Source organism: Paroedura picta, chromosome 4, assembly GCF_049243985.1.
Source record: "Paroedura picta isolate Pp20150507F chromosome 4, Ppicta_v3.0, whole genome shotgun sequence".
NCBI lineage: Eukaryota > Metazoa > Chordata > Lepidosauria > Squamata > Gekkonidae > Paroedura > Paroedura picta.
Genome location: NC_135372.1, coordinates 11,414,571 through 11,437,080, shown reverse-complemented (window position 1 = coordinate 11,437,080; position 22,510 = coordinate 11,414,571). Strand labels below are relative to the sequence as shown.

The 22,510-nt window shown below is 50.5% G+C and overlaps 2 protein-coding genes across 4 annotated transcripts in view; one reads left to right on the top strand and one right to left on the bottom strand.

The window, feature by feature from the left end:
- Positions 1-11,324, top strand: part of ANO8 (anoctamin 8) — a 54,423-nt gene extending 43,099 nt beyond the window's left edge. For both annotated transcript variants that reach the window (XM_077331890.1, XM_077331891.1), the window contains exons 14-17: positions 1,912-2,103; positions 3,162-3,293; positions 6,092-6,202; positions 7,508-11,324. In XM_077331890.1, the coding sequence (XP_077188005.1) occupies positions 1,912-2,103; positions 3,162-3,293; positions 6,092-6,202; positions 7,508-8,185 (1,113 nt within the window). In that variant the 3' untranslated portion in view covers positions 8,186-11,324. The remainder of the gene's footprint in view (positions 1-1,911; positions 2,104-3,161; positions 3,294-6,091; positions 6,203-7,507) is intronic.
- Positions 11,325-13,218: 1,894 nt separating this feature from the next.
- Positions 13,219-20,025, bottom strand: DDA1 (DET1 and DDB1 associated 1). Of its 2 annotated transcripts, none has more exons than XM_077331894.1 (5): positions 19,910-20,025; positions 17,972-18,052; positions 17,496-17,547; positions 14,765-14,826; positions 13,219-14,136 (listed from the first exon to the last, which is right to left on the bottom strand). In XM_077331894.1, exons 1-5 carry the CDS (start codon positions 19,910-19,912, stop codon positions 14,026-14,028), a joined length of 309 nt encoding a protein of 102 aa, XP_077188009.1. In that variant the 5' UTR covers positions 19,913-20,025; the 3' UTR covers positions 13,219-14,025. The 2 variants fall into 2 exon arrangements, with proteins under 2 accessions (XP_077188009.1, XP_077188008.1); XM_077331893.1 differs by lacking the exon at positions 19,910-20,025 and adding an exon at positions 18,450-19,309.
- Positions 20,026-22,510: the final 2,485 nt, after the last annotated feature.

The following is a 22,510-nucleotide window of genomic DNA, read 5'->3' as shown; positions in this document are numbered from 1 at the left end:
CTCTTGGAGGGTGGAGCCTAGAGACAGGTGGAGGTGGGCTGGGGCGGAAGTCTAGAAGAGAGGAGGTCCCTAAAGCCCACCAATTGTCTGCCATTATCCCCAGGGGAACTAATCTTTGTGGTATTCAGTTCACTTGTAATTCTGGCCTCTCTCTGGGCCCCATGTGGAAGTTATCTTTAATAGACACTACAAGAAGAAATAGCTAGATGGACTAGTGAGAGGGGAAAGGATTTTTGCTGGCTTAAAATTCAGGCCTTCATTCCAGTGTGGAAAGCTTGAAGGGTTTTGGTTAAAAATAATGGAGATATTGCTAGCCTGTGAAAGAGCAAAGGATTCTTCCAGTTTTAGAATTAAGAATTTAATCCCAACAGGAGAATTTGAAGGACTTTGGTTGAAATAACCATGTTGACAATTGAGGAAGTACTAAAGAGGCAACATATTTATCCAGCGTTTCCATCTTGTGATTTCATATCTGGGCATTTTTCACAATTGAGGCTACAGCAAAGATTGCTTTCGTGTCGAATCATTCTTTGTAAGATTTGGAGCGTTTCAGCAACCATATTAATGTTTTATTACGTTCAAACTTGTATCTTAAAGGTAAAGGTAAAGGTATCCCCTGTGCAAGCACTGGGTCATGTCTGACCCTTGGGGTGACGCCCTCCAGCGTTTTCATGGCAGACTCAATACGGGGTGGTTTGCCAGTGCCTTCCCCAGTCATTACCGTTTACCCCCCAGCAAGCTGGGTACTCATTTTACCGACCCCAGAAGGATGGAAGGCTGAGTCAACCTTGAGCCAGCTGCTGGGATTGAACTCCCAGCCTCATGGGCAAAGCTTTCAGACGGCTGCCTTACCACTCTGCGCCACAAGAGGCTCTTTTTGCCTTAAAGATAATGGCTCCTAAACAATATGATATGGCCTTCACACAGTGTTAAATGTGGCCTGTTTTGGATAACCTCCATACATGGTTTCCTCATTTCTTGTCTTATCCCACCTGGAAGTTGGCAACCTTAGGACCCCCTCCCCCCAGTGGCAAAGTCTGAAATTTCCTTATCCTTTTTCTTCCAGCCTCTTAGACTTTTATGCTGTTGACTTTTGCCACCTATTGATGTACTGAGTCAGCAATTTTCCACCTATTGCTGCACTCAGAAGCCCTTAATAAGGACATACATTTAAACACTGAATTGAGAACAATTAGAGAAAATTTCTGAGTATCCTTCCTTTACCTTTCTTCAGCTCGAATCAAATCCTGCTGTACCTTAAAGACTGATTTTTTAGGGTAATTTTTTAGAAGCTTACCTGGCTGCCAAGGGCATGGTGATGGCTACTGTACAGTTGAACTTTTGGATAAGGGGGAACTTTTGGATAAGGGGGAAACTCGTAAGGCCCCGTGCAGAGGCTTTCCCCAGGATCTACAGCTCCCGTTCTGCTGCAGATCAGCCCGGCTACCCTCTTGTTTCAGCCCCAGCTTGCAAAATGGCTTAAGCTGGCTGAGTGGCCGTGAATGGGATGGCGAGAGAGATAGCAAGGCTTCCCCAGAACGGAGAGCAGGTGGCCCCAGCTAGGATCCTGTGTCCATCAGTGGCCAGCCAAGCATTCCCTGGGAAGTTCCACCAGCAAAGCCTGATTTATCCCCATTGCCTGCCACTGATCCTGGGAGTTCCATTAGCTGTCAGGACTACTAGCCAGGAAGACTAGACCGATCCACCTTCATGAATTTGCCTGGAACAAGTTTTTAAACATCCATTTAAGAAGCTTACAACTGTGTCTTGTGGCCTTGAGTTCTGTAAGCAAACCATCTCTGCTAAACCCAGGTACGTTCAGAGCCAGGAAGAGAGGAAGGTTTCAGGCGAGGGGCTTTTCACCGACATCCTGATTCTCTGCTTACCTGCAACCCCTCCCTCTCCCCATAGGACACATTCCAGGACTACCAGGAGATGTTCATCCAGTTTGGCTACGTGGTTCTCTTCTCCTCGGCCTTCCCGCTGGCCGCCATGTGCGCCTTAATCAACAACGTCATCGAGATCCGCAGTGACGCCTTCAAGCTCTGCACGGGGCTACAACGCCCTTTTGGGCAGCGGGTGGAAAGCATTGGAGAGTGGCAGGTCAGGAGAGTTACACCAATGTTGTCATTCCGCCCCGCCCCAGTCCAGGTTGCCTTCACTTAGCCAAAGGAAAATAAGAACCTAAGCAGAAGGTGAGCCTGGACGTAGCGGACCTGGGTGCATCTAGTCCAACATTCAGCAAAGCAGCTGGCCTGATGGGAACAGCCCACCACTGGAGGTCCTAGTTGGTGAGCATCCATCTAAGTGAGCAGCTGCCCTGAGTGGATGGACCAGGCTAGCCCGGTCTTGTCAGGACTCAGAAGCCAAGCAGGCCTGGTCCTGCTTAGCATTCGGATGGGAGGCTGCCAAGGAAATCCAGGGTTACTATGCAGAGGCAGGCAGGGGCAAACCACCCCAGCCATCTCTTGCCATGAAAACCCGATGGGAGCAGCATAGCCAGGTTCATGGCCATAGCCAGGTCTTGTGGCAGGGAGTTTCACAAGCTAATTATGTGGAAGAAGTGTTTTCCCTGGCTCTGTTGCCCATCCAGTATTGGGTGGTTCTCAAGGCTAAGTTTGATGAGGGAAGGAGAAAAAACGTTCATCGGCCGTTGTCCATCGTTTTAGAGGCCACTTAGCTGTTTTCCTAAATCAAAATGGCCAGAACCTTCCTCACAGGGAATGTGCTCCAGCCCTGTCACAGAAGGAAGCCCAGGCAGGGTGAGAAACTCAGGAGCCAAATTCAGTCCCCCACAACTGAGCTGCTTCCTTTGTGTTTGAGTGACATTAGGGGCATCCAAACAGCTCTGATCTGCTGACCTGCAAATGGGGCTCATCTCCTTTCCTGTTAACTGCCGACTGGACTGTGGAACTGTTCATGGTCGCGGCCTCTTGGGAACTGTAGCTTTTTCCTCTTTGGGGTTTTATTTTTATTTTTGCAAGAACCATCTGCTGGAGGAACCATGGCCACGCATTCCAACTAGGGGCTTCTGACCTCCAGTCGCTCTTCAGGCTGTGCGTGACGTGGGGCTTTGCATCCTCTATGCAGAAACAGTGAGGTCTAGGAGCACGCTCTTCTGGGGATGCTGGACAAAACTGAGAGCTCTTTTCTCCCTGCAGAAAGTAATGGAGGCCATGGGGGTCCTGGCAATCGTGGTGAACTTCTACCTGATCGGTCAATGCGGGCAACTGCAGCGCCTCTTCCCATGGCTGAGTCCCGAGGGGGCAATCATCTCCGTGGTGGTGCTAGAGGTGACTGCTTGTTTAAGGGCCCTCCCTCCCTCCCTCCTCCTCGTCTTGGCTACTGCAGTTGGGACAGGTTGAAGCTCTTGGAGATCAGTGCGGGGGGCCTTCCGTCTCAAGACAGCCAGCAGGGGTTTAGGGGCCAGTGTGTTTGTCTAAGCTCTGGGAGACCCGGGTTCAAATCCCCATTTTGGTCATAGAAATCTGGTAGGAAAGGTCACATTGATTGAATCATTCTGCCCTCACAGGGACCAAGGTGCTGAACACCTTAAAACAGGGGTAGTCAAACTGCGGCCCTCCAGATGTCCATGGACTACAATTCCCAGGAGCCCCCTGGGGGCTCCTGGGAATTGTAGTCCATGGACATCTGGAGGGCCGCAATTTGACTACCCCTGCCTTAAAACATGCATGATAGTCACATTTTAAAACCATTAAAATCAGCCCCGCCACCAAGAAAAAACCCTATGTCATTCAAACAAATTCAAAATAGAGCTAAAATATGTACAAAGATGTAAAAACAGCCATTAAAACGTTGTTCAGGAAGAAGGGGATCACTGACAGAACTCAAAATAAAATAAAGAAGAAGAGTTGGTTTTTATACCACGCTTTTCTCTACCCGGAGTCTCAAAGCAAGTTACAATCTCCATCCCTTCCTCTTCCCACAACAGGCATCCTGTGAGGTAGGTGAGGCTGAGAGAGCCCTGATCCTTTGTGAGAACAGCACTATCAGGGCTGCGACTGGCCCAAGCTCACCCAGCTGGCTGCATGTGAGGGAAGAATGGGGAATCAAACCCAACTCACCAGATTAGAAGGCCTGCTCTTAACCACTACAGCAACATGGCTCCATCCAGCAACAAAAAGCGAACAGACAAATCTGGGCAGAGTTCCAAAGCTTTGGGGATGCCACTGCGAAAGCCCTCTCCTTGGATGCCATTTGCCTAATCTCAGAGGCCTCAAAGCAGGGCCTCTGAAGATGATTATAAGGGTACCCCTTTCCACCACACACTATCCCCCATCAACCCCCATATGTTCCAAATTGAGCGCTATAGTGTTAAAGCAATAGAGCCAGTTTGGTGTAGTGGTTAGGAGTGCGGACTTCTAATCTGGCATGCCGGGTTCGATTCTGCGCTCCCCCACATGCAACCAGCTGGGTGACCTTGGGCTCATCACGGCACTGAGAAAGCTGTTCTGACCGAGCAGTGATATCAGGGCTCTCTCAGCCTCCCCCACCTCACAGGGTGTCTGTTGTGGGGAATGGAAAGGGAAGGCAACTGTAAGCCGCTTTGAGCCTCCTTTGGGTAGAGAAAAGTGGCATATAAGAACAAACTCTTCTTCTTCAGTGATATCGGGGCTCTCTCAGCCTCCCCCACCTCACAGGGTGTCTGTTGTGGGTAGAGGAATTGGAAGGCGACTGTAAGCCGCTTTGAGCCTCCTTTGGGTAGAGAAAAGTGGCATATAAGAACAAAATCTTCCTCTTCAGTGATATCAGGGCTCTCTCAGCCTCACCCACCCCACAGGGTGTCTGTTGTGGGGAGAGGGAGGGAAGGCGACTGTAAGCCGCTTTGAGCCTCCTTCGGGTAGGGAAAAGCGGCATATAAGAACCAACTCTTCTTCTATGTTTTCTCCGTGGAATCCAGGCATCTCAGTCTGGCCACGGTGTAGTCTGGAAGGGGCCTGTACCTCACAAAGCAGCCATGAGGGCGCCCTATAGGGGCCATAATTGTGGGGAAGACTTGCAAATCTCCCCCTTTTCATGCTGACCTAAACTGTCCTCCTCATCCACTTATATTTATTATATTTGTATACTGTCCTCCCCTCATGGCTCAGGGTGGTTTACAGAAAATTGGGAGACGACGATACAGGTAAAAACATGGCCCAATAATAAAAGCAGCATAACAGTAGTAACAGTAGAGTTTGGCGAAAGTGATTTTACTTCATTAAAACATTAACAGCCACGTTAACCACTGACTGAATCCCACCGGCTGGTCAGTGCAGGGTTGCCCTTTTGTTTGCTCCAAGGGCACATCTGTGTGAGGGAAGGGGTTCTGGGGGCCCCCTGGGGGGTGTTGCTTCTGTCGGATCTCAAATGCCTGGCTGAAGAGCTCTGTTTGGCAGGCCCTGCGGAACTTAAAGCCCCATTGGGGGGAAAAGGTTGCCCTAGTCATGCCCTGCCCTCCCACAATGCAGTCTTGGGAAATGCCGCGTGTGGGGTGTGTGAAAAGTGAAGCCCTCCCTTGGTCACAGTAGCCGTGGGGGGGCACTCTGCTTTTGGAGGCTGCCCCCCTCCCAGTTTGACCCTCTTTGACCGTTTATGCACTGGAGGTTTCATGCCAGGCTGCAGGCTGCAGTTTTAGTTATGGCTGGTTGCCCCACCTCTTCCTGCACCCACACTGGGGAGAATTTGGCCTAGTGCACCTCATCTGCCCCCAATTTTTTCTCCTGCACGGGAGCTGGGGCAGTGACGTTCCCGGTGCGTAAATAGTGCTTGTGAAGCAAAGCATGCAGAAGAAGGAAACGAGAAGAAAAGCTGGTTGTTTGTACCTCGCTTTTCACTACCCAAAGAAGCCTCAAAGTGGCTTGCCCTGTGAGGAATGAGAGGCTGAAAGAGCTCTGAGAGAACTGTGACCGGTCCAGGATCACTGAAAAGAGGATGAGTGGGGAATCAAACCCGGTTCTCCAGATTAGAAGCTGTAACTCTTCACCCCAACGCCACACCGGCTGAAGAGATGGAGGGTTGGGGGGGGGGGGGCTGCGTGTGCATAAGAGCAATTTGATGCATTTGCCCCTTTCCCTTTTCTTCCCCTCAGCATTTTGCCTTCTTGCTCAAATATGTCATCCAAGTAGCGATTCCAGACATCCCAGCCTGGGTGGCGGAGGAAATGGCAAAACTTGAATATCAGCGTCGTGAAGCCTTCAAGGTCAGTGTCCCCTTCCTCTAGAGCACACTCTGCCCTCTGGGTTGGGAAAGATTTTGGGAAAGATTTTGGGGGTACTGACTGGGGAGAGAAGGATTTGGTGGGGGGACAGACACCAGCAGGGATGTAATTCCATAAAGTCTGCCCTCTCGAAAGCATCCGTTTTCTTCAGGAGGACTGATCTCTGTCGTCTGCCAATCAAGTGTAATTCTGGGGGACCTCCAGACCCCAACTGGAGGTCCCCCAGAATTACACCTGATTTGCAGACGACAGAGAAGAGCCAGAGACAAACCTGCCCTGCAGCTGCCAGTCAGTAAACCAGGGGAGGGGGCTAAAATTTCATCCACCAGAAAGAGAAATAAGCTGCATCTTTCTTTACTGTGTGCAGGGAAGGAAGAATAAACTAGGGGCATGGGTGCATTAATACAGGAAAATGATTTGTAGTATTAGATCTGTAAATTAGAAAGTTGTGGTTCACATCCCACTTCTGACAGAAGCTCAGAAGAGTTCTTTGGACAGTATCTTCCAGTCCTAGTGATCTTGCCTCCTTTTGTCATAAAGGGGTAGTAGTAATAATTAGTAATAAAGGGGTAATAGTAATAATTAGGTCTCCAACCTTACGTAAGGTGTTTTAATCATAGGAGCTTTCGTTGATTAATTCATCCAGTGCAGCTCAGAATTTAGTTTGGATCCAAAAGTGGGTTGCAGCTCCCCCACAGATTTCCATGCTGCCATTCTCCCCACTGGCTTCCGTCGTTCTCCTCTCCACAACCCTGAGAGGTGGGTGAGGTTGGCCCAGGGTCACCTGTTCAGTATCACCATGGCCAGTATCAGGACGGGAAATGCCTGGATATTTGGGAGGTTGGGCCTGGGTAGGGTGCAATTTGGGGAGGGGCAGGATCAGCCTTGGGAGGGTAGACTCTCTGGCGTTATATTATACCCTGCTGAAATATCCCCTTCCCCAATCCTGTCTCTCCAGGCTTTACCCCCCACCCCCACATCCAGGCATTTCCCAACCTGAAACTGGCCATGGACGACCATGGCCCTCCTCTCAGGATTGTGGAAAGGAGAATGACGGAAGCCGCTGGGGGGGGGGGGGGGAGGCAGCATGGAAATGAATCAACTACCAGATTAACTGGGGCTGCCTTTTTACTCTATCCAAAGATAGACTGAAGTGGACTCAGTGTGGAATTGGGCCGTGAAAGGTGGCTGGGTGACCTGGGGCAGGTCTCCCCTGTGCCACCCGGGGTGGGCGGGAATGGGGCCCCTTCCAGCCAGCCATGGGATTTCTAACCCCCCCCCCCACAGAAACACGAGCGGCAGGCCCAGCACCATTTCCAGCAGCAGCAGCGCCGCAAGCGGGAAGAGGAGGAGCGCCAGCGCCACGCTGAGTACCACGCCCGGAAGGAGCGGGAGAGCGGCCGGGAGGAAGGCAAGGCCGACGGGGGAGGGCCGGAGCCGGCCCATGAGAAGAGCCAGCCCAAAGGCAAGGCCGCCAGCGGTTCAGGCCACAGCTCGGAGAAGCCCAAACGCCCCAGCTCCCTCCTGGCCACCAACAATGTGATGAAGCTCAAGCAGATCATCCCGCTGCAGGGCAAGTTTTTGTCAGGGGGCGCCGGAGCAACAGCCCCGGGGACGGCCCGCTCCCCACAGTCCCCCACCAGCACGGACAACAAGCTGCCCGGCTTCCTGAGCTTCAAGTTCCTCAAGTCCCCGGAGACAAAGCGGGAGGCCAGCACGGAGAAGGGGCAGTCCCCCACCAAGCCTTTCAACCCGAGCAAACTCTTCAATTTCAGCAAGTCAGAGGGGGGGAACGGAGCCCCCCCACTGCCGCAGGCCCCGAGGGCCGGCCACGCGGCGGACCCTGGCGAGAGGCTCCCGGCCACAGGCAGGTCCCACCTCAACGGGATGATGGCCGAGGAGACGGCAGACGAAGCCGATATCCGAACGATGGCGGCGGAGGAGGGCCCGAGCCATAAACTCTAACCCGCGGCTGGGGGCAGGAAGGGAAGCCGCTGTGATGGGGGGAGGGGGGAGGAGGAGCAGGTGGCTGGTTCTTCAGGCAAAACTGGGGCACCCTCAATCTTGAAGCTGGGAGCAGAACTCCACGTGGATTTGGCAAAGTCCAGGTCACTTGGTTTTGGAGAGCCACTGAGAGGGCCAGGCTTCCGGCTGAGAAAGGAGAAGGAGGAGAAGGAAGGGCCAAAGTGGGTAAGCGGGAGGGGAGGGGGGGGCTGTGACTTCAGCACGCCACTGTAGGTGATCACCTGTCTCTGCCTGCAGCTCACCTGAAGGGCTGGGGACACGCAAGGAACTGCCCGTTAGGAGTCCCTCTTCGCTCCTCAGACCTGAGTCAACAGGCTCAGTCTGAAGGGCTTTAGCAGTTTGGTTGTGCGTCCTCCCTCTTTGTGTGCCTGGGGCGGAGACCTGCCACTAGGGCCTGGCCAGAATCCCCTTCTGGACTAGCTTTTGGGAATCTGCAGCAGAGCGGACAAATGGAGCTCATCTGTTGAGGACAGAAAAAAATTGGGGGGTGGGGGGAGAAATATCCTTTTGTGAGGTTTGGAGCCATTATGAGAGCCCAGTTTAGGGAAGCTGTTGCAGACACACTCCCCGCACATACACATTTAGAATGCCTTCCACCTTAGAACCACTTGAGAGGAAGTCAGAGCTCAGATTTACTTCCAAATATTGATATTCTCATTTAACCCACCCACCCATAGGTACCCGTCTCTGTCCAGCAGTACAAGTTATGGACGCTGCTGAATTTCGTGCAGTTCAAAACGATCCCACTTAGCCAATGAGGACTCACAAATGCTTCGGCAGGGCGCCCTCAACAGCACCACATTCTTAAAACGTGCAGGAGCAACATCTGAAATTTTCCCGATTTAGAATTTGCATAGATATACCCTAGCAGCCCTTTTTGCATTTCAGGCTCAGCAGCAGGAATCAGGGGGGGGCAGATTTGCCCAGAGCTACTGTATTTTACACCCAAAACAAGCCTGGTCACGGGGAAGCCTGGAGGGCTTTCCGGATGCAATGCCTGCCAACCTGCCTTTGAGAAAGATTCCTAGCCCACAACTCTCTCATCTCCCTTCCTGGAGAATTCCTCTAGCATACTGCCTGCCCCCTTTTTTGCTTGAACAACAGCCCTGCAGGACAGGATCGCCATGGGCCCAAGTCGTTTTGGGAAAGAGAGACATTTTTGAGCCGAAGTTTGTGCATGGTTGGCATTTTTTTGCACTATAAACAAAACTGAAATTTCTTTTGCCTTTCCTGCTGATGGCTGGGAGCCACTGCCTTGGCATTTGAAAAAGCAGGCTGTGTGGGGGGGGGGGGGGGGACAGAGACAGGCAGGCATCAGCAGATTTGGCAACAAAGATCTACTCCATGAATTGATCAATTGTTGGAAACTTTCACTGGCAGGGAAAACCTACAAGGAGGCCGGCCCTCCCAAGCGATTGGGGGGGCCGGGGGCCATTTAAATAATCTGTGTTCTGTTGTTCTTGCGCAATAAGGACCCCCTTGACTTTTATGCCAAGGATAGGGGTTTGATCCTGTGGTTTGGTAATGTGGGGGGGGGAGATATGCTTTGACTTCAAGGAAATATTCAGAATTGGTTTCCGGGTGTGTAGGGAGGGATCTCTACCAGTCCGTTTGTTGCAAACTGGGAAATAGTTATGGTAGCTGGGGTGGGGTGGGGGGGCCCAGTTAGCTGTAGCAGATTTTAACCCCTTGGAAATGGGGGAGGGGGAGGGAGCATGGCTGGCAGGCTTTGTGTGGTTTCATGCTACCCTCGCCGTCTTCCCCAATTGGGTTATTGCTCAAAAAGTCCCCTCTTCATCTTCCTGCGACTTTCACTGTACCCGTCTCTCTTGCAGGGTCCAAGTTTAAAAAGGGAAAGTTTTTACTTAATTTTGCAGATCAGCGGGTGCTGTAGCGGGAGGGTCCTTGATGGAACACCCTCCATTTCAGAGGCACAATTTGACAGGCGCATCTCAGGTTCTGACCTCTCGCAAAAAACGGCCTTGTGGGGCTGCGTTTGTGTTTTAAGGGGCTGCAAGCCGGCAGGGGAAGGAAGGAGGTCCCTGTAAAAATGAAGGGAGGTGCCCCCGCCCTGCTTTCCTTCACAGGTGACTCCCCCAAGCCATGACTGGGAGGTGGGTGGTGGGAAACTGGGGGGTACTGGGATCCTCTTTGCGTTGGCTTTTGTCCAAGCCTCCCCAAAGGCCAAAAAGCCGTTTCACCCAAGCTGCTCAACCATCCTAAAGCCCTGGCAGAAGCCACGGCCCTCCTGGCCCGGATCTTAACGGGTGGACCAGTTAGTGTTTTGCTTATCATGTTCTTCCACGTCTGACATCCTTTCGTGTCACATCCAAGCCATTTCGCGACAGCAATAACACAGCTCTGACGGCTGGCTGCAGGCCTCGACTCCCCATGGGTTCCTCCAGTGCTTGGTGGTGGTAGAAACACGGGTGCAAAAAAGCAGCAGCAGCAGCAGTGAACTCAACTGCCAGGCTCAGGAAAGGGGTAGTTCCTCCAGTGGATGCCTGGCCTTTAGCCGTGCAGAGATGGTGTGATGGAGGAACTATTCTTTTCCAGCCCCCCCCATGCCCGGAGGACAAAACTCTGTGTAAGAGTGGGCTCCCCAATACCACCACCACCCTGGTCCCAAGCAGCCACCCATGAGGTTGCTCTGTCATCTGGGAAGTCCAGGAGACATGAGGCATGCCAAAGGAAGGCAGAGCAGGGGCTGCAAGCCGGCAGGGGAAGGAAGGAGGTCCATGTAAAATGAAGAGGTGCCTCCTCCAGCAGTCAAACACAGGACAACTCTGCGGAGTCCAGGGGGATGGGGGCAGCCTCCTGGTGCCCTCCACCACTGAAGGCAATGCCGTCTGTTTGTGGTCTCACTCCTCGGAGCAATGGCGACCGTACAAGAGAGGAAATTCCTTTTTGGGAAGGGGCGGGAATGTTATTTTTTAACTTTATTTATTTGCTGCATTTATTTATTTTGCCTTGAATAAGGAAACAGAAGGGGGAAGTAGCAGGACTTTTTCTTTAAGTTATTTTTGTCATATTTTTGTAAAACTGGCAGAAATGCAATAAAAACTATATTTCAACAAAAGGGGAAGGAATGAGGCTTTTCTTTTCCCCAGGTGGAAGGTGGATGGACACAGTAGCTCCCCCCCCCAAACAAAAACACCTGGGCATGGGGCAGGATGCACCTGGCCTGTGTTGCTGTGGTATGGGGCAACCTCTGAAGGGCCCATCAGAGACCAAAGAGCTAAGCCAGCAGGCCCGGAAGCCCAGAGTGCTGGACAAGGAAGGGGGGGTACTTCTTCCCCTAAGAGCTCCTTTTAGTCGAATAAAATCTTCTAAAAATGTTATGCACCTGAGAAATTGGGAGGGATGGATAAGAATTAACAGGTACTGCTCTCAGTCCAACACTGCCAGTGGGGAAACCCCACTGCTCCAAGCCACACTCCCTCCGAGCCTTAACTTTGAAGCTACCAAAGTAGCCTCATTGTTCAGGCAAGCTGGAGGCTTCCAGGGCACCTAGAATCAGACTCAGAATCATAGAGTTGGCCAACTAGTCCAACCCTCTGCACTATGTAGGACACTCACAACCCCATCGCTCATCCACTGTAACCTGCCACCCCTTTGCCTTCACAGAATCAGTCTCTCCGTCAGATGGCTATCCAGCCTCTGTTTAAAAATTTCCAAAGATGGAAAACCCACCACCTCCCGAGGAAGCCTGTTCCACTGAGGAACCACTCTAACTGTCAGGAACTTCTTCCGGATGTTGAGACAGAATTTCTTTTGAACTAATTTCATCCTATTGGATCTGGTCTGTCCCTCTGGGGCAAGAGAGAACAACTCTGCTCCATCCTCCATATGGCACCCTTTTAAATACTTGAAGATGGTTATCAGATCCCCTCTCAGTCATCTCCTCTCCAGGCTAAACAGACCAAGCTCCCCCAACCTTTCCTCATAGGTCTTGGTCTCCAAACCCCTCACCATCTTTGTTGCCCTCCTCTGGACACCCTCCAGTTTGTCTACATCCCTCTTAAACTGGGGTACCCCAAACTGAACACTCCAAGTGAGGCCGAACCAGAGCAGGTTAAGCAGGGCATGGTCAAGAACACTCCTCCAGCAGTTGCTATTCTGAGACAAACTACTCCTGACTCTGGAGACTGCATTAAGGATTAAAGCTACTTTGTTGGGCCCACTGGATTGGACCCAATGTTCTGGTGTGCTATTCCCAACTGATAGCAAATAAGCATTTGGCTTGTCCCTTGGTACCTGATAACCAGACCCTCTGAACATGGGGGGCTACCTTCTGAAGCAGCCCTTTGCCTTCTGCAGATGTTCCAGTCTCCCTAGTCCTAGCCTTCTGGAGGAGGGTGATGGGAGCATCTGAAGGAAAACAGTCTCCCCAAATCACGCAAGGAACCCACCAGGACCATTCCCTCCCCCCCATGCTAGTGAAAAGCCACAAGTGTCCGCCCAGGGCTGTGTTGCCTCCAGCCCCAAAGGTTCAATGGGAAGGGCTGTCAGCCCTGAGAGCCAGCATGGTGTAGTGGCTCAGAGCAGCTGCTTCTCATCTGGCCAGCTGGGCTTGATTCCCTGCTCCTTCCCCACACAAAGCCAGCTGGGAGACCTGGGACTCCTCCCAGCCTGATAGTGCTGTTCTGGCCACGCACTCCTGTCAGAGCTCTCTCAGCCCCACCTACCCCTCAGGGGTGTGTTGTGGGGAGAGGAAGGGAAGGCGCTTTGAGACTCCGAGTTGAGAAAAGCGGCATATAAGCACCAACTCTTCTTCTGAAACGCCTTCAACAGATGCCACAAAGTTCCCTTACTTTCTCTACAAGAGGGATCACTTTAGGGACCTCCACCCTGTCTGCCCCTGGCACACACACACCCACCCTGCATTAATTGAGTTAAAGGGATCACTGATTGTAATTCAGCCCCCTTCCCAATTATTCACATCACAGACTTTTCACCAATACACGGCAAGAGATGAGAAATACCCATTTTTTATTCTACTGGAGAAGTTGCACAGAACTGGTCCGTTCAAAGAGTGGAGAGAGAGAGAGAAAGAGAGAGAGAGAGAGAGAGCAGAGGTGTGCTTTCCTCGGAGTTATACGGCCGGCGTGCAAACAAAGTCCCCAGTGGGGAGTGGGGGGAGAGACCAAAGAAGGTGAATGCGACGGTTATTAACAAAGTATTAAGTCATGGCTGATAGGATCACTCAGAGAGAGAGGGACCCTCACAATTAACTGCAGTACAAGGTAGATTTGATTTTGATGGTAGATACAGGAATGGGGGGAGCTTTTAGCACCCTCGAGAAAATAAATTTTCAACACATATTACTAATTGTACAGTGGGCAAAGTTGACACAACCCCAGGAAAGACTGGTGGCGGGGGCGGGGGGATGGCACTGGCTGGAATTGGGCTCCCTCTCCTGCACCCAGCTAGTTGAACTTGGGGGAACAAGCCACAAAAAGTGGAATTTATTCTTTTTAAAGGCAATGATCACAGTTTAAACATCATTTTATCCTGACTTACTCCACAAGCGTGGGGGGAGGAGAGAACATAAATAATACTACAAAACTGGAAGAAGAGACCTTCCCCTCCCCTCCCGCACACAAACAAAAATAAATACATTGGCTCTTCAGAAATCAAAAGTGGTTTGGGGCTATATAGGTTGGGGTGGGGGCAGGTGGAATTATTTCATTTGCCTTTTTTTTTTACACAGTGAAAGACCAAAAAAAAAACCACACAGGAAGCGCCTGCATCAACAGTGCAGAAGTAGAGCAAGAGCTTTAAGTGTCCTCATTCATATCTTGGCTGTCTGTCCGGGCTATTTTGCGGGGTGGGGCAGAATTTTCACCCTCTATTTCCACTTGCTCTGGGTCTCTTTTTTTTGCTGCATTCTGATAAGGAGAAAAAAAAAACGTATTAAAGACTTAGTTTTGCTGAGAAAGGAAAACAGGTATGGGCTGGAGAGCTGAATTATTTGGGGGCAGAGCAATGTTCCTGTTGCCAACAGAGAGTAGGACTCACAATAATGGGTTTTAAGGCAGAAAGGTACCAGCCGGACATTAGAAGATCTTTTTTTTACAGTCAGAGTATCTCAGCAGTGGAATGGGCTGCCTAATGAAGTAGTGCCCCCCCCCACACACACACACACACACTGAAGGTCTTCAAGCAGTGGCTGGCCAGATCCTTATCAAGGAAGCTTTAGACTGGGGGTGGCCAAACTGGCTCTCCAGATGTCCATGGGCTACAACTCCCAAGAGCCCCTGCCATGCTGCTGGCGGCCACAGCTTGGCCACCCCTACTTTAGGTTGATCCTGCCTTGAGCAGGGAGTGGGACTAGGTGGTCTTGTCTGCCCCCTTCCAGCTCTATGACTCTCCCCCAGTGCTGAGTACACGGAAACTCCAGCTCCTAGAGAGGCAAGCTGCTTCGGAATGGGCATCTGTTTTGTCATCTCCCCCATCCCATCTCCTTTTGATATACACAACTGGTAGCTAAACACACACGTGGCCTTGAATCCATACCTTTTTGTCCCACTGCTGATGTAGGTAACGCAAAAGTATGTTCGTTTTTTCTGTCACAATGACTGCCAAAGGAAGAAACAGAACTCATGAGAACACTTAAAACAAGAAAACATCAGGATGGCAGTTGCAGGCAGTCAGGGTTTCCCAGAACACACTGCAAGCACCCAGCTGTGTCTCCCAGCGTCCTTGGGCCTGTGCACTGGGAGGAGTGAGATCCCCCCACCCAGCACACAAGAAAACACACAGGGTCACAAGCTGCTTTTTGCCAAGTCAAGGAGAGAGGCAGAAGGTACCTGGAGTCTGACTGGCCACTACTCCCCAGGGACTCGGGAAGGAGGCCTTGGACATCTTACCTTTGAACTAGACACCTATGGGCAGAAATCCCCTGGAACCACAGCCCAGTCCTGCTAAAGGGTCTTGGGCTATAGATGCTGCCCCTCTGTTCCTGAGACCCTGGAGAGCCACTGTCAGCCAGAGGAGGGCCATGTCCTGTAGCCAGATCCGGCAGCCAGGCAAGGGATGTGCAGAGGAGGTTTGCCCTTGCCTGCCTCCTTCTCATGACCCCTGCCTTTCCTTGGAAGACACCCATCCAACTGCTAGTCACGATCAACCTGGCTTAGCTTCCAAGGTCTGATGGGACTGGGCTTGCCTAGGCTATCCAGGGATCTGGCTGTGCATAAGGCAGCTCCCTAGAGCAGGGGTGGGCAAACTGGGGGCCCCTCTCAGCTGCAGCCAATTGAAGCTCCTTCCAAGAGATCCCTGTTCAGAAGGGGGGAGTCACCAGGATTCCTTGTACCATCCAAGGTGGGAACCAGAAGCCACTCACACCTGAGCCCCCAACACACACCCCTTGAATCCTGGGGACAGACAGTCCAGTCCCACCCTATATACCACTGTTCTATGTACTTCCAAGGCCTGTCAGCTCTCTATAGCCTGAAAGTGCTTTGCTGAGAGAAGCCACCCGGCCCTCGGCTAAACCCCGGCACTGACTTCAATGAAGGGGGCAATGACTTCCTGCTTCTTTACTGGCAACACACAACACCACTAGGCCAAGAAAATTTATTCCTTTCATCAGCCGCAGCAGCAGGGTGCTGTGTTTCTAGCCATCGTGGGAGTCTATGAAGGAATTACACATATGCAAACTTATACCCCATCACGCTGACAGACTGCAGGGAGGAAAACAAGGTGGGTGGATTGATATCCCTTTGGAGCGGGTGCAGGTGGGGGCCCACAGGTAATTTGGCTGCCAGTTTCCTGGTAGAGGGGGCCTAGTTTGTACCAAAGAGTAGCAGAAGTGGTGAGCCTCTTGTGGCGCAGAGTGGTAAGGCAGCGATATGCTGTCTGAAGCTGTCTGCCCATGAGGTTGGGAGTTTGATCCCAGCAGCTGGCTCAACGTTGACTCAGCCTTCCATCCTTCCGAGGTCGGTAAAATGAGTACCCAGCTTGCTGGGGGGTAAACGGTCATGACTGGGGAAGGCACTGGCAAACCACCCCGTATTGAGTCTGCCACGAAAACGCTAGAGGGCGTCACTCCAAGGGTCAGACATGACTCGGTGCTTGCACAGGGGATACCTTTACCTTTACTAGCAGAAGTGGTGAGCCTTGGTCTGATCCTTCACAGGGCTTGGGAAGAGGACACAACTCAGGGGCAAAGCATGTAGAGCAGGGGTAGTCAACCTGTGGTCCTCCAGATGTCCATGGACTACAATTCCCAGGAGCCCCTGCCAGCAAATGCTGGCAGGGGCTCCTGGGAATTGTAGTCCATGGACATCTGGAGGACCACAGGTTGACTATCCCTGATGTAGAGGATCCCAGGTTCAGCCCCTAGCATCTCCAGTTAAAAGGCTACAGGCAGCAGGGAAAGCCCTTTCTCTGCCTGAGACCTGGAGAGACTGACCTCCGTGGACCAGGAGTCTGATTCCACATATGGCTTTGTGCATTCGTGCACTTTGCAAGCAAGCAACCAATCGCTAGGCACTACTTGGATGTGGATTAGCAATTACTTCTGTAACCTTTTGTAGAATCTTTCTTTCTGGACATGCTGAAGAACCCTATGGAGTCTCTCTTAGGAGTCCCAACCACTTTCACTTAGCTGGCTCACTCACTTCTACTGACACGAGGGTCGGTCTCTCAGGCATAGAAAAAGTTGAACAAACACTCTGGGGGAAGCGCTTTAAAGCTTGCTAGCTTGCAAAAGGGGCATCCCATCAAGTTTAATGCACATGAGAGTAGAAAATTCATGGAAGAGGACTCTCGGACAGCCACTGAGGTGGAGCATCCGACTGGGATGTGGGAGACCCCGTTCAAGTCACTACTCTGCTATGGAGGCTTGTTGGGTAACATTGGTCCAGTCAACATAAACCACCACACAGGCGTTTACGAAGAGGAAAGGAGGAAGAGGATGTAAGCCACTTTGGGTCCATGTGGAGAAGAAAAGCGGGTTATAAATGATTTCTTAAAAAATAAATTATTAGCTATAATGACTAAAGAGAGCCTCCATGTTCAGAGGCACCAATCTGTGGGAGGCAGCAAAAGGTGTACCTCTCGTTGTGAGCTTTCTGAGTCACACAGACAGTCTGGGGAACGCAGGCAATTGGGGTGGCCTCAAAGCTGCCAACACTCCTTTACATTTCTGTGTAAACAAACGTAACCGCTGTCTGCTGAACACAAAGAAAGTTATCTGCTGATTGTTCAGCTCAACAAAGCTAAGAAGCAGGGGAGAAAAACTTACTTTGTTCGGATGGATATTCCCGCGTGGGAAGATACACTGACGGTCTTCTATTCTGTGAAATTTAAGAAAAGTGATATGCATGAAGGGAGAGAGCAAAGTTTCATTTTAGTGGAAAGAGACAACACACAAACTGTGTCAGGTTATTGGGGAGACAAAAAGGAATGCCAAAACCATCCTTCCAAAGAAGCAAACCCAATCCACTCCCATAAAACTGCAATGCACAGATGCCTTTCCATGCAAGTTCCCAATTACTGGGATGGTCTGGGATCGGACTGTAGACCTCATCACCTCAACAGCACAAGCCCTGGTAAGACACCACTTAAAAAGCACCAGATACCACTTAAAAAGCACCTAAAACAAACAAAAAATGCAACAATGAAGTAATAAGGAGGGGGGAGGAAGAGGAGGCAGCAGCTTGTCTTTCTCCAGTTATCTTCAGGTCCTAAGGTAAAATATAGCCCAGAACAGATACTTACTGATGCTTTACACACAGAATCTGCATGGAATCGGCTGAAGTTGCTTTTGTTGTAAACTGGCAAGCCTTTCAGAAAGTCCGCCTAGGAAAAATTATTTAAAAAAAAAATACAAGTGACATATGTGCTTGTAGATGGCCACGTGTCAAGTTCCCTGGGGCAGAGAAGGCTGAGCCAGAGGTGATGGTCCCAGGAAACCATACAAACCACTGGGGTCAGCTAAGTGGAGCATCAAGCAACCATTAGGAAGGGCTTGTAAGTGAAGTTCCTCCAAATGCAGCAGAGAGGGGGGGCAGAAGTTAAGCAAGTAAGCCAGTAATTTGAAGTTTTGGGGGAAATCAAGTTCACACTGCCCATGACTTTTTCCTGTCAGGATCTCCATCCCCACTACAACTTCCACCACTGTTTGCCTCAAACAGCAGCTTCTGGTGACATAAGCATCAGAGAAATGTTCATGTGGCTCTGTACTGAGGGCGCTCACCTCAAAAGAGAGGGCTCCAGCCAGTAACATCATGAAGCCGCTGCCGAATGCAAGACAATTCAAAGCGCTTGGCGGTACAGTCCCAGTAATCTCTACGATATCCCTCTGAGGCAGGACTGTGCTGGATACAACGCTGCAAACACAGCTAAGGCAGGCTCTTGGTTCAAGACCTCTACAAACCGTCTGGTAGTCCCCGGCACTAAAGAAGACCAACTAGCCTCGACCAGGGCCAGGGCTTTGTCGGTCCTGGCCCCTGCCTGGTGGAATGAGCTCCCAGAGAACATCAGGGCCCTAATGGAAGTAGTAAGACAGAACTCTTCCACCAGGCATGTGGTTGATGCCTGTACGGACAAATGAATCCACCAACATAAAGGGCCTCCCCCTGCTGCAAGTGGTTATCCCCAGAAGAGGAACATCCCCATAAGAGGAACATCAACTAATTGCTGGTATTTTAAATTGGTTTAACTGATTTCAATTTTTGAATGAACTGTATTCATCAAATGTCATGAACCTTACAATGGGAATTCAATGGGAGTTCAGGTTCCCACTTACAGTCTGTGTTTGAACTATTTGGTGTTTAATGTTTGTGTTTTAGAAATCGATTCTAGTACTATTCTAAAAAACGTCAGTTTAAAAATATTAATACCTACTGTGAACCTGTTAGCAACTCCCTCCATCCCTGCCTACTTCTTCCCGATAAATTAAGCGCATATTTGCCAATCATACGAGAGGCTTTTAGCCAAGCACCTCTCACAATTGAATAAAACGTGAAGTAATTACCACTTGAGCCAAACAGGAGGCCATCAAAAGTAACAGGCAGGCAAAGGAAGTAATAAAGAGGATGCAGATGGAGAGAACCACAACAAACCAAGACTACACACCTTCCCTTTGGTGGAAACCTTTCCATGTAGACCCCTGTCTCAAAAAGTGGAGCCCAGAAAACAAGCTTCCACCTTGCAGCCAGCAGCCCCCACATCCTGCAAGCCCTCTTCCGCACACCCCAGAAGCAAAGCCGGCCTCTGAAACAGGCACTCTCAAGAGCCCCCCCCCCAATCCCCCTGCAGCTTTCCTCCCAAGACCCCCCCCCCACCCCAATCCACCTATCATTCAGCCAACTTGCAGGGTTCACCTGCATGCTCAACCCGCCACCTAGCAGAAAGCAACTTGCTGGACCCTTTTGCATCACTGCCCCCCCCCACCCCATAGGCCACACTGACATCCCTCCCCCCGCAGCCGTCACCAGCCCCCGCCCTACAAACTATGAGGGCCAACGCCTGGCACGGCTTCTGACAGTGGGGGAGGGGGCAGCACAGCAGAGGCGGCCCCCTACCAAGACCCCCCCCTACCAAGACCCCCCCCCTGCGGCCTGTCTTGCCTCCACGACCCCCACCCTCCGCCGCGGGGGGGCATGCCGAAGCCCTGGCGCCCGCGTACCCTCTATTTGGGGGGCGCCCACCTACCATCGTCCCCCCCCAGGCGCCTCCTCAACAACTTCGCATCCCCTCCTCCTGCCGCTGCCCCCTCCTCCTTCGGTCTGGCTGCCGGGCCGCGCCCCCCTCCGGCCTCCCATTGGCCTGTCGTGGAGGAAAGCGAGCTCCCCATTGGCCGAGAGAGCCGCCGCTCCGGGAAACGCTCCCGTCCCTTCCAATCGGCCTTCTGTGCTCAGGCAGCAGCGGAACAGGAAAAGGAGACGCAGGAAGGAAGAGGACGCCGGGAAGGGCGCGCGCGGGGGGGGGGGGAAATAGACCCTCCGCTGCGGCATCATGGGAAGTGTAGTTCTTACGGTCACTTTGGCCCGTGCGAGGCGACTCTGCAGTTGCTGCGCACGAAATAATAGGGAGGAGGAAATGACCTTTATTATTATTGAGTCCAGTCAGGCACCTTTAAGACCAACAAAGATGTATTCAAGGCATGAGCTTTCGTGCGCATACTTTCTCAGGCAATGGAACCGGGATCGTAAGAGTACGGATATAAGGAGAGTGTAAATTAGTAGCAAATGAGTAAACAGGTTCATAAATCCAAATAAATTTCATAAACAGGTTCATAAATCCAAAAAGAGCCTCTTGTGGCGCAGAGTGGTAAGGCAGCCGTCTGAAAGCTTTGCCCATGAGGCTGGGAGTTCAATCCCAGTAGCCGGCTCAAGGTTGACTCAGCCTTCCATCCTTCCGAGGTCGGTAAAATGAGTACCAGCTTGCTTGCTGGGGGGTAAACGGTAATGACTGGGGAAGGCACTGGCAAAACACCCCGTATTGAGTCTGCCATGAAAACGCTAGAGGGCGTCACCCCAAGGGTCAGACATGACTCGGTGCTTGCACAGGGGATACCTTTACCTTTACCTTTAAATCCAAATATGAAGTATGATCATTCTTTGCTAGAAAAGCCAATCTGTCCCGTGGGTTCAGTTGTTGTTCACACAAACGTTGGGGGAATAAAAACGTCAAGGTTAGTGATTAATGACTGACACTTTTCCAGTTGTGAAATGATGGTGATGTTATCCGTTCAGTCGTGTCCGATCCTTGGTGATTATATATAAAAGTCTTCAATGGTCTTAAAGGTTCCGCTGGACTCAAATTTTGTTGTGCAACTTCAGACCAACATGGCTACCCACTTGAATCTTATCTTTATGGAAAGCAACAAAGTAGTGACTCTACCCTTCAAGGCAAGATTGGAGCCTAGCTACAATTGGATCCTGGTGACCTTTCTTGTTGTATCACCTTTCTTGTGGTTTGCAAACCAGACTGCGGATTGACCTGAAATCAAAGGCCCAATGGACCCAATTACAGGAACGTCCATGTCAGACAAGGGAAAAGGACATGTAAACTACAATTATTGCTTGATTTACTTCAGGAATAACTTTGATCCAGCTATGCAGACCATGAGTTGGAAGATGATCAGACATAGCCATAAGATATGTCTCCCCTCTCCTAAACACTATTTCTACAGCTAACTCAGTAACTATAACTACAACAATAAAATCAGACTTCAGTAGCACCAACAAAGATTTATTCAAGGTGTGAGCGTACGAGTGTAAGCACTCTTCCACAGACTAACTACAAATGTAAGCCAATCTTCTCCCAGTTAAAGCTATGTCTAGGGAATTGGGGGGGACCACTTACAGCCAACTGGGGTAGTGGTTAAGATCAGATTCTGATCTGGCAAGCCAGATGATTCCCCACTCCTCCACATACAGCCAGCTGGTTGATCTTGGGCCAGTCATAATTCTCTCACATTTGACATATTTATGGACTTTATTTCTTAATTTTGTACAAGCCAAATTGCAAATATACCCAGTATCTGAGAAAGAACTGCAGGCTGAGTCACTGTGATGTCTTAGCACATGTGCCTTAATTTTTGCTATTAGAAACAGCTACATTCTCAAAAAATCATTTTCCTCCGAAGCATTGATGTCGTTTCTGCCTGACTTTTTTTCTCTTTCCTGCAAGGTACAGTAATGAGCTACTTTTAAATAATAATTTAATTTTATAGCCTGCCTTTCCCAGTGTCAGGGCAGGTAAGAGCAAGATTCAGACAATTAATTTTAACGCATTCTGTGAGTAAATGTATCACAGAGGTTTGAGGGAGAGAAGGTCAACCACATCAGGTCAAAAAAGAGAACAGAAAGTATACATCTGTTCAAAAATAAAAGCTCTGCATACTTCCCTCATGAAGATTAGAATTCTTTTGGGTACAGAAATGCATCTTGGACTGAAAAGCTTTATATGTCTTTAAAAGCATTTAATTTATTCTAAAAGAGAAAATATTTCATAAGTGGTTCCCCCCCCCCCGCCCCCAGTACTTCTAAAATTTCTAATTTTTACTTCAGAAAAACTGATTGGAGAAAAAATATTGTGTCCCCCCCCCCACTTGAAGGCAATAAGCCCCCTGTTGCTCAGTCTATGGTATGTGTGTCACAGTGGATGGAAAGGTGAAAAGGTTAACCACAAGTCATGCCAAAAGGGCAACAGAAAGTAAGCAAGTCAGGAAAGCAATGAAAGTCCTCATTAAGATTATGTTTCCTTCTGGGTGCAGAAACGCCTCCTGGATTTAACAACTATGCCTAC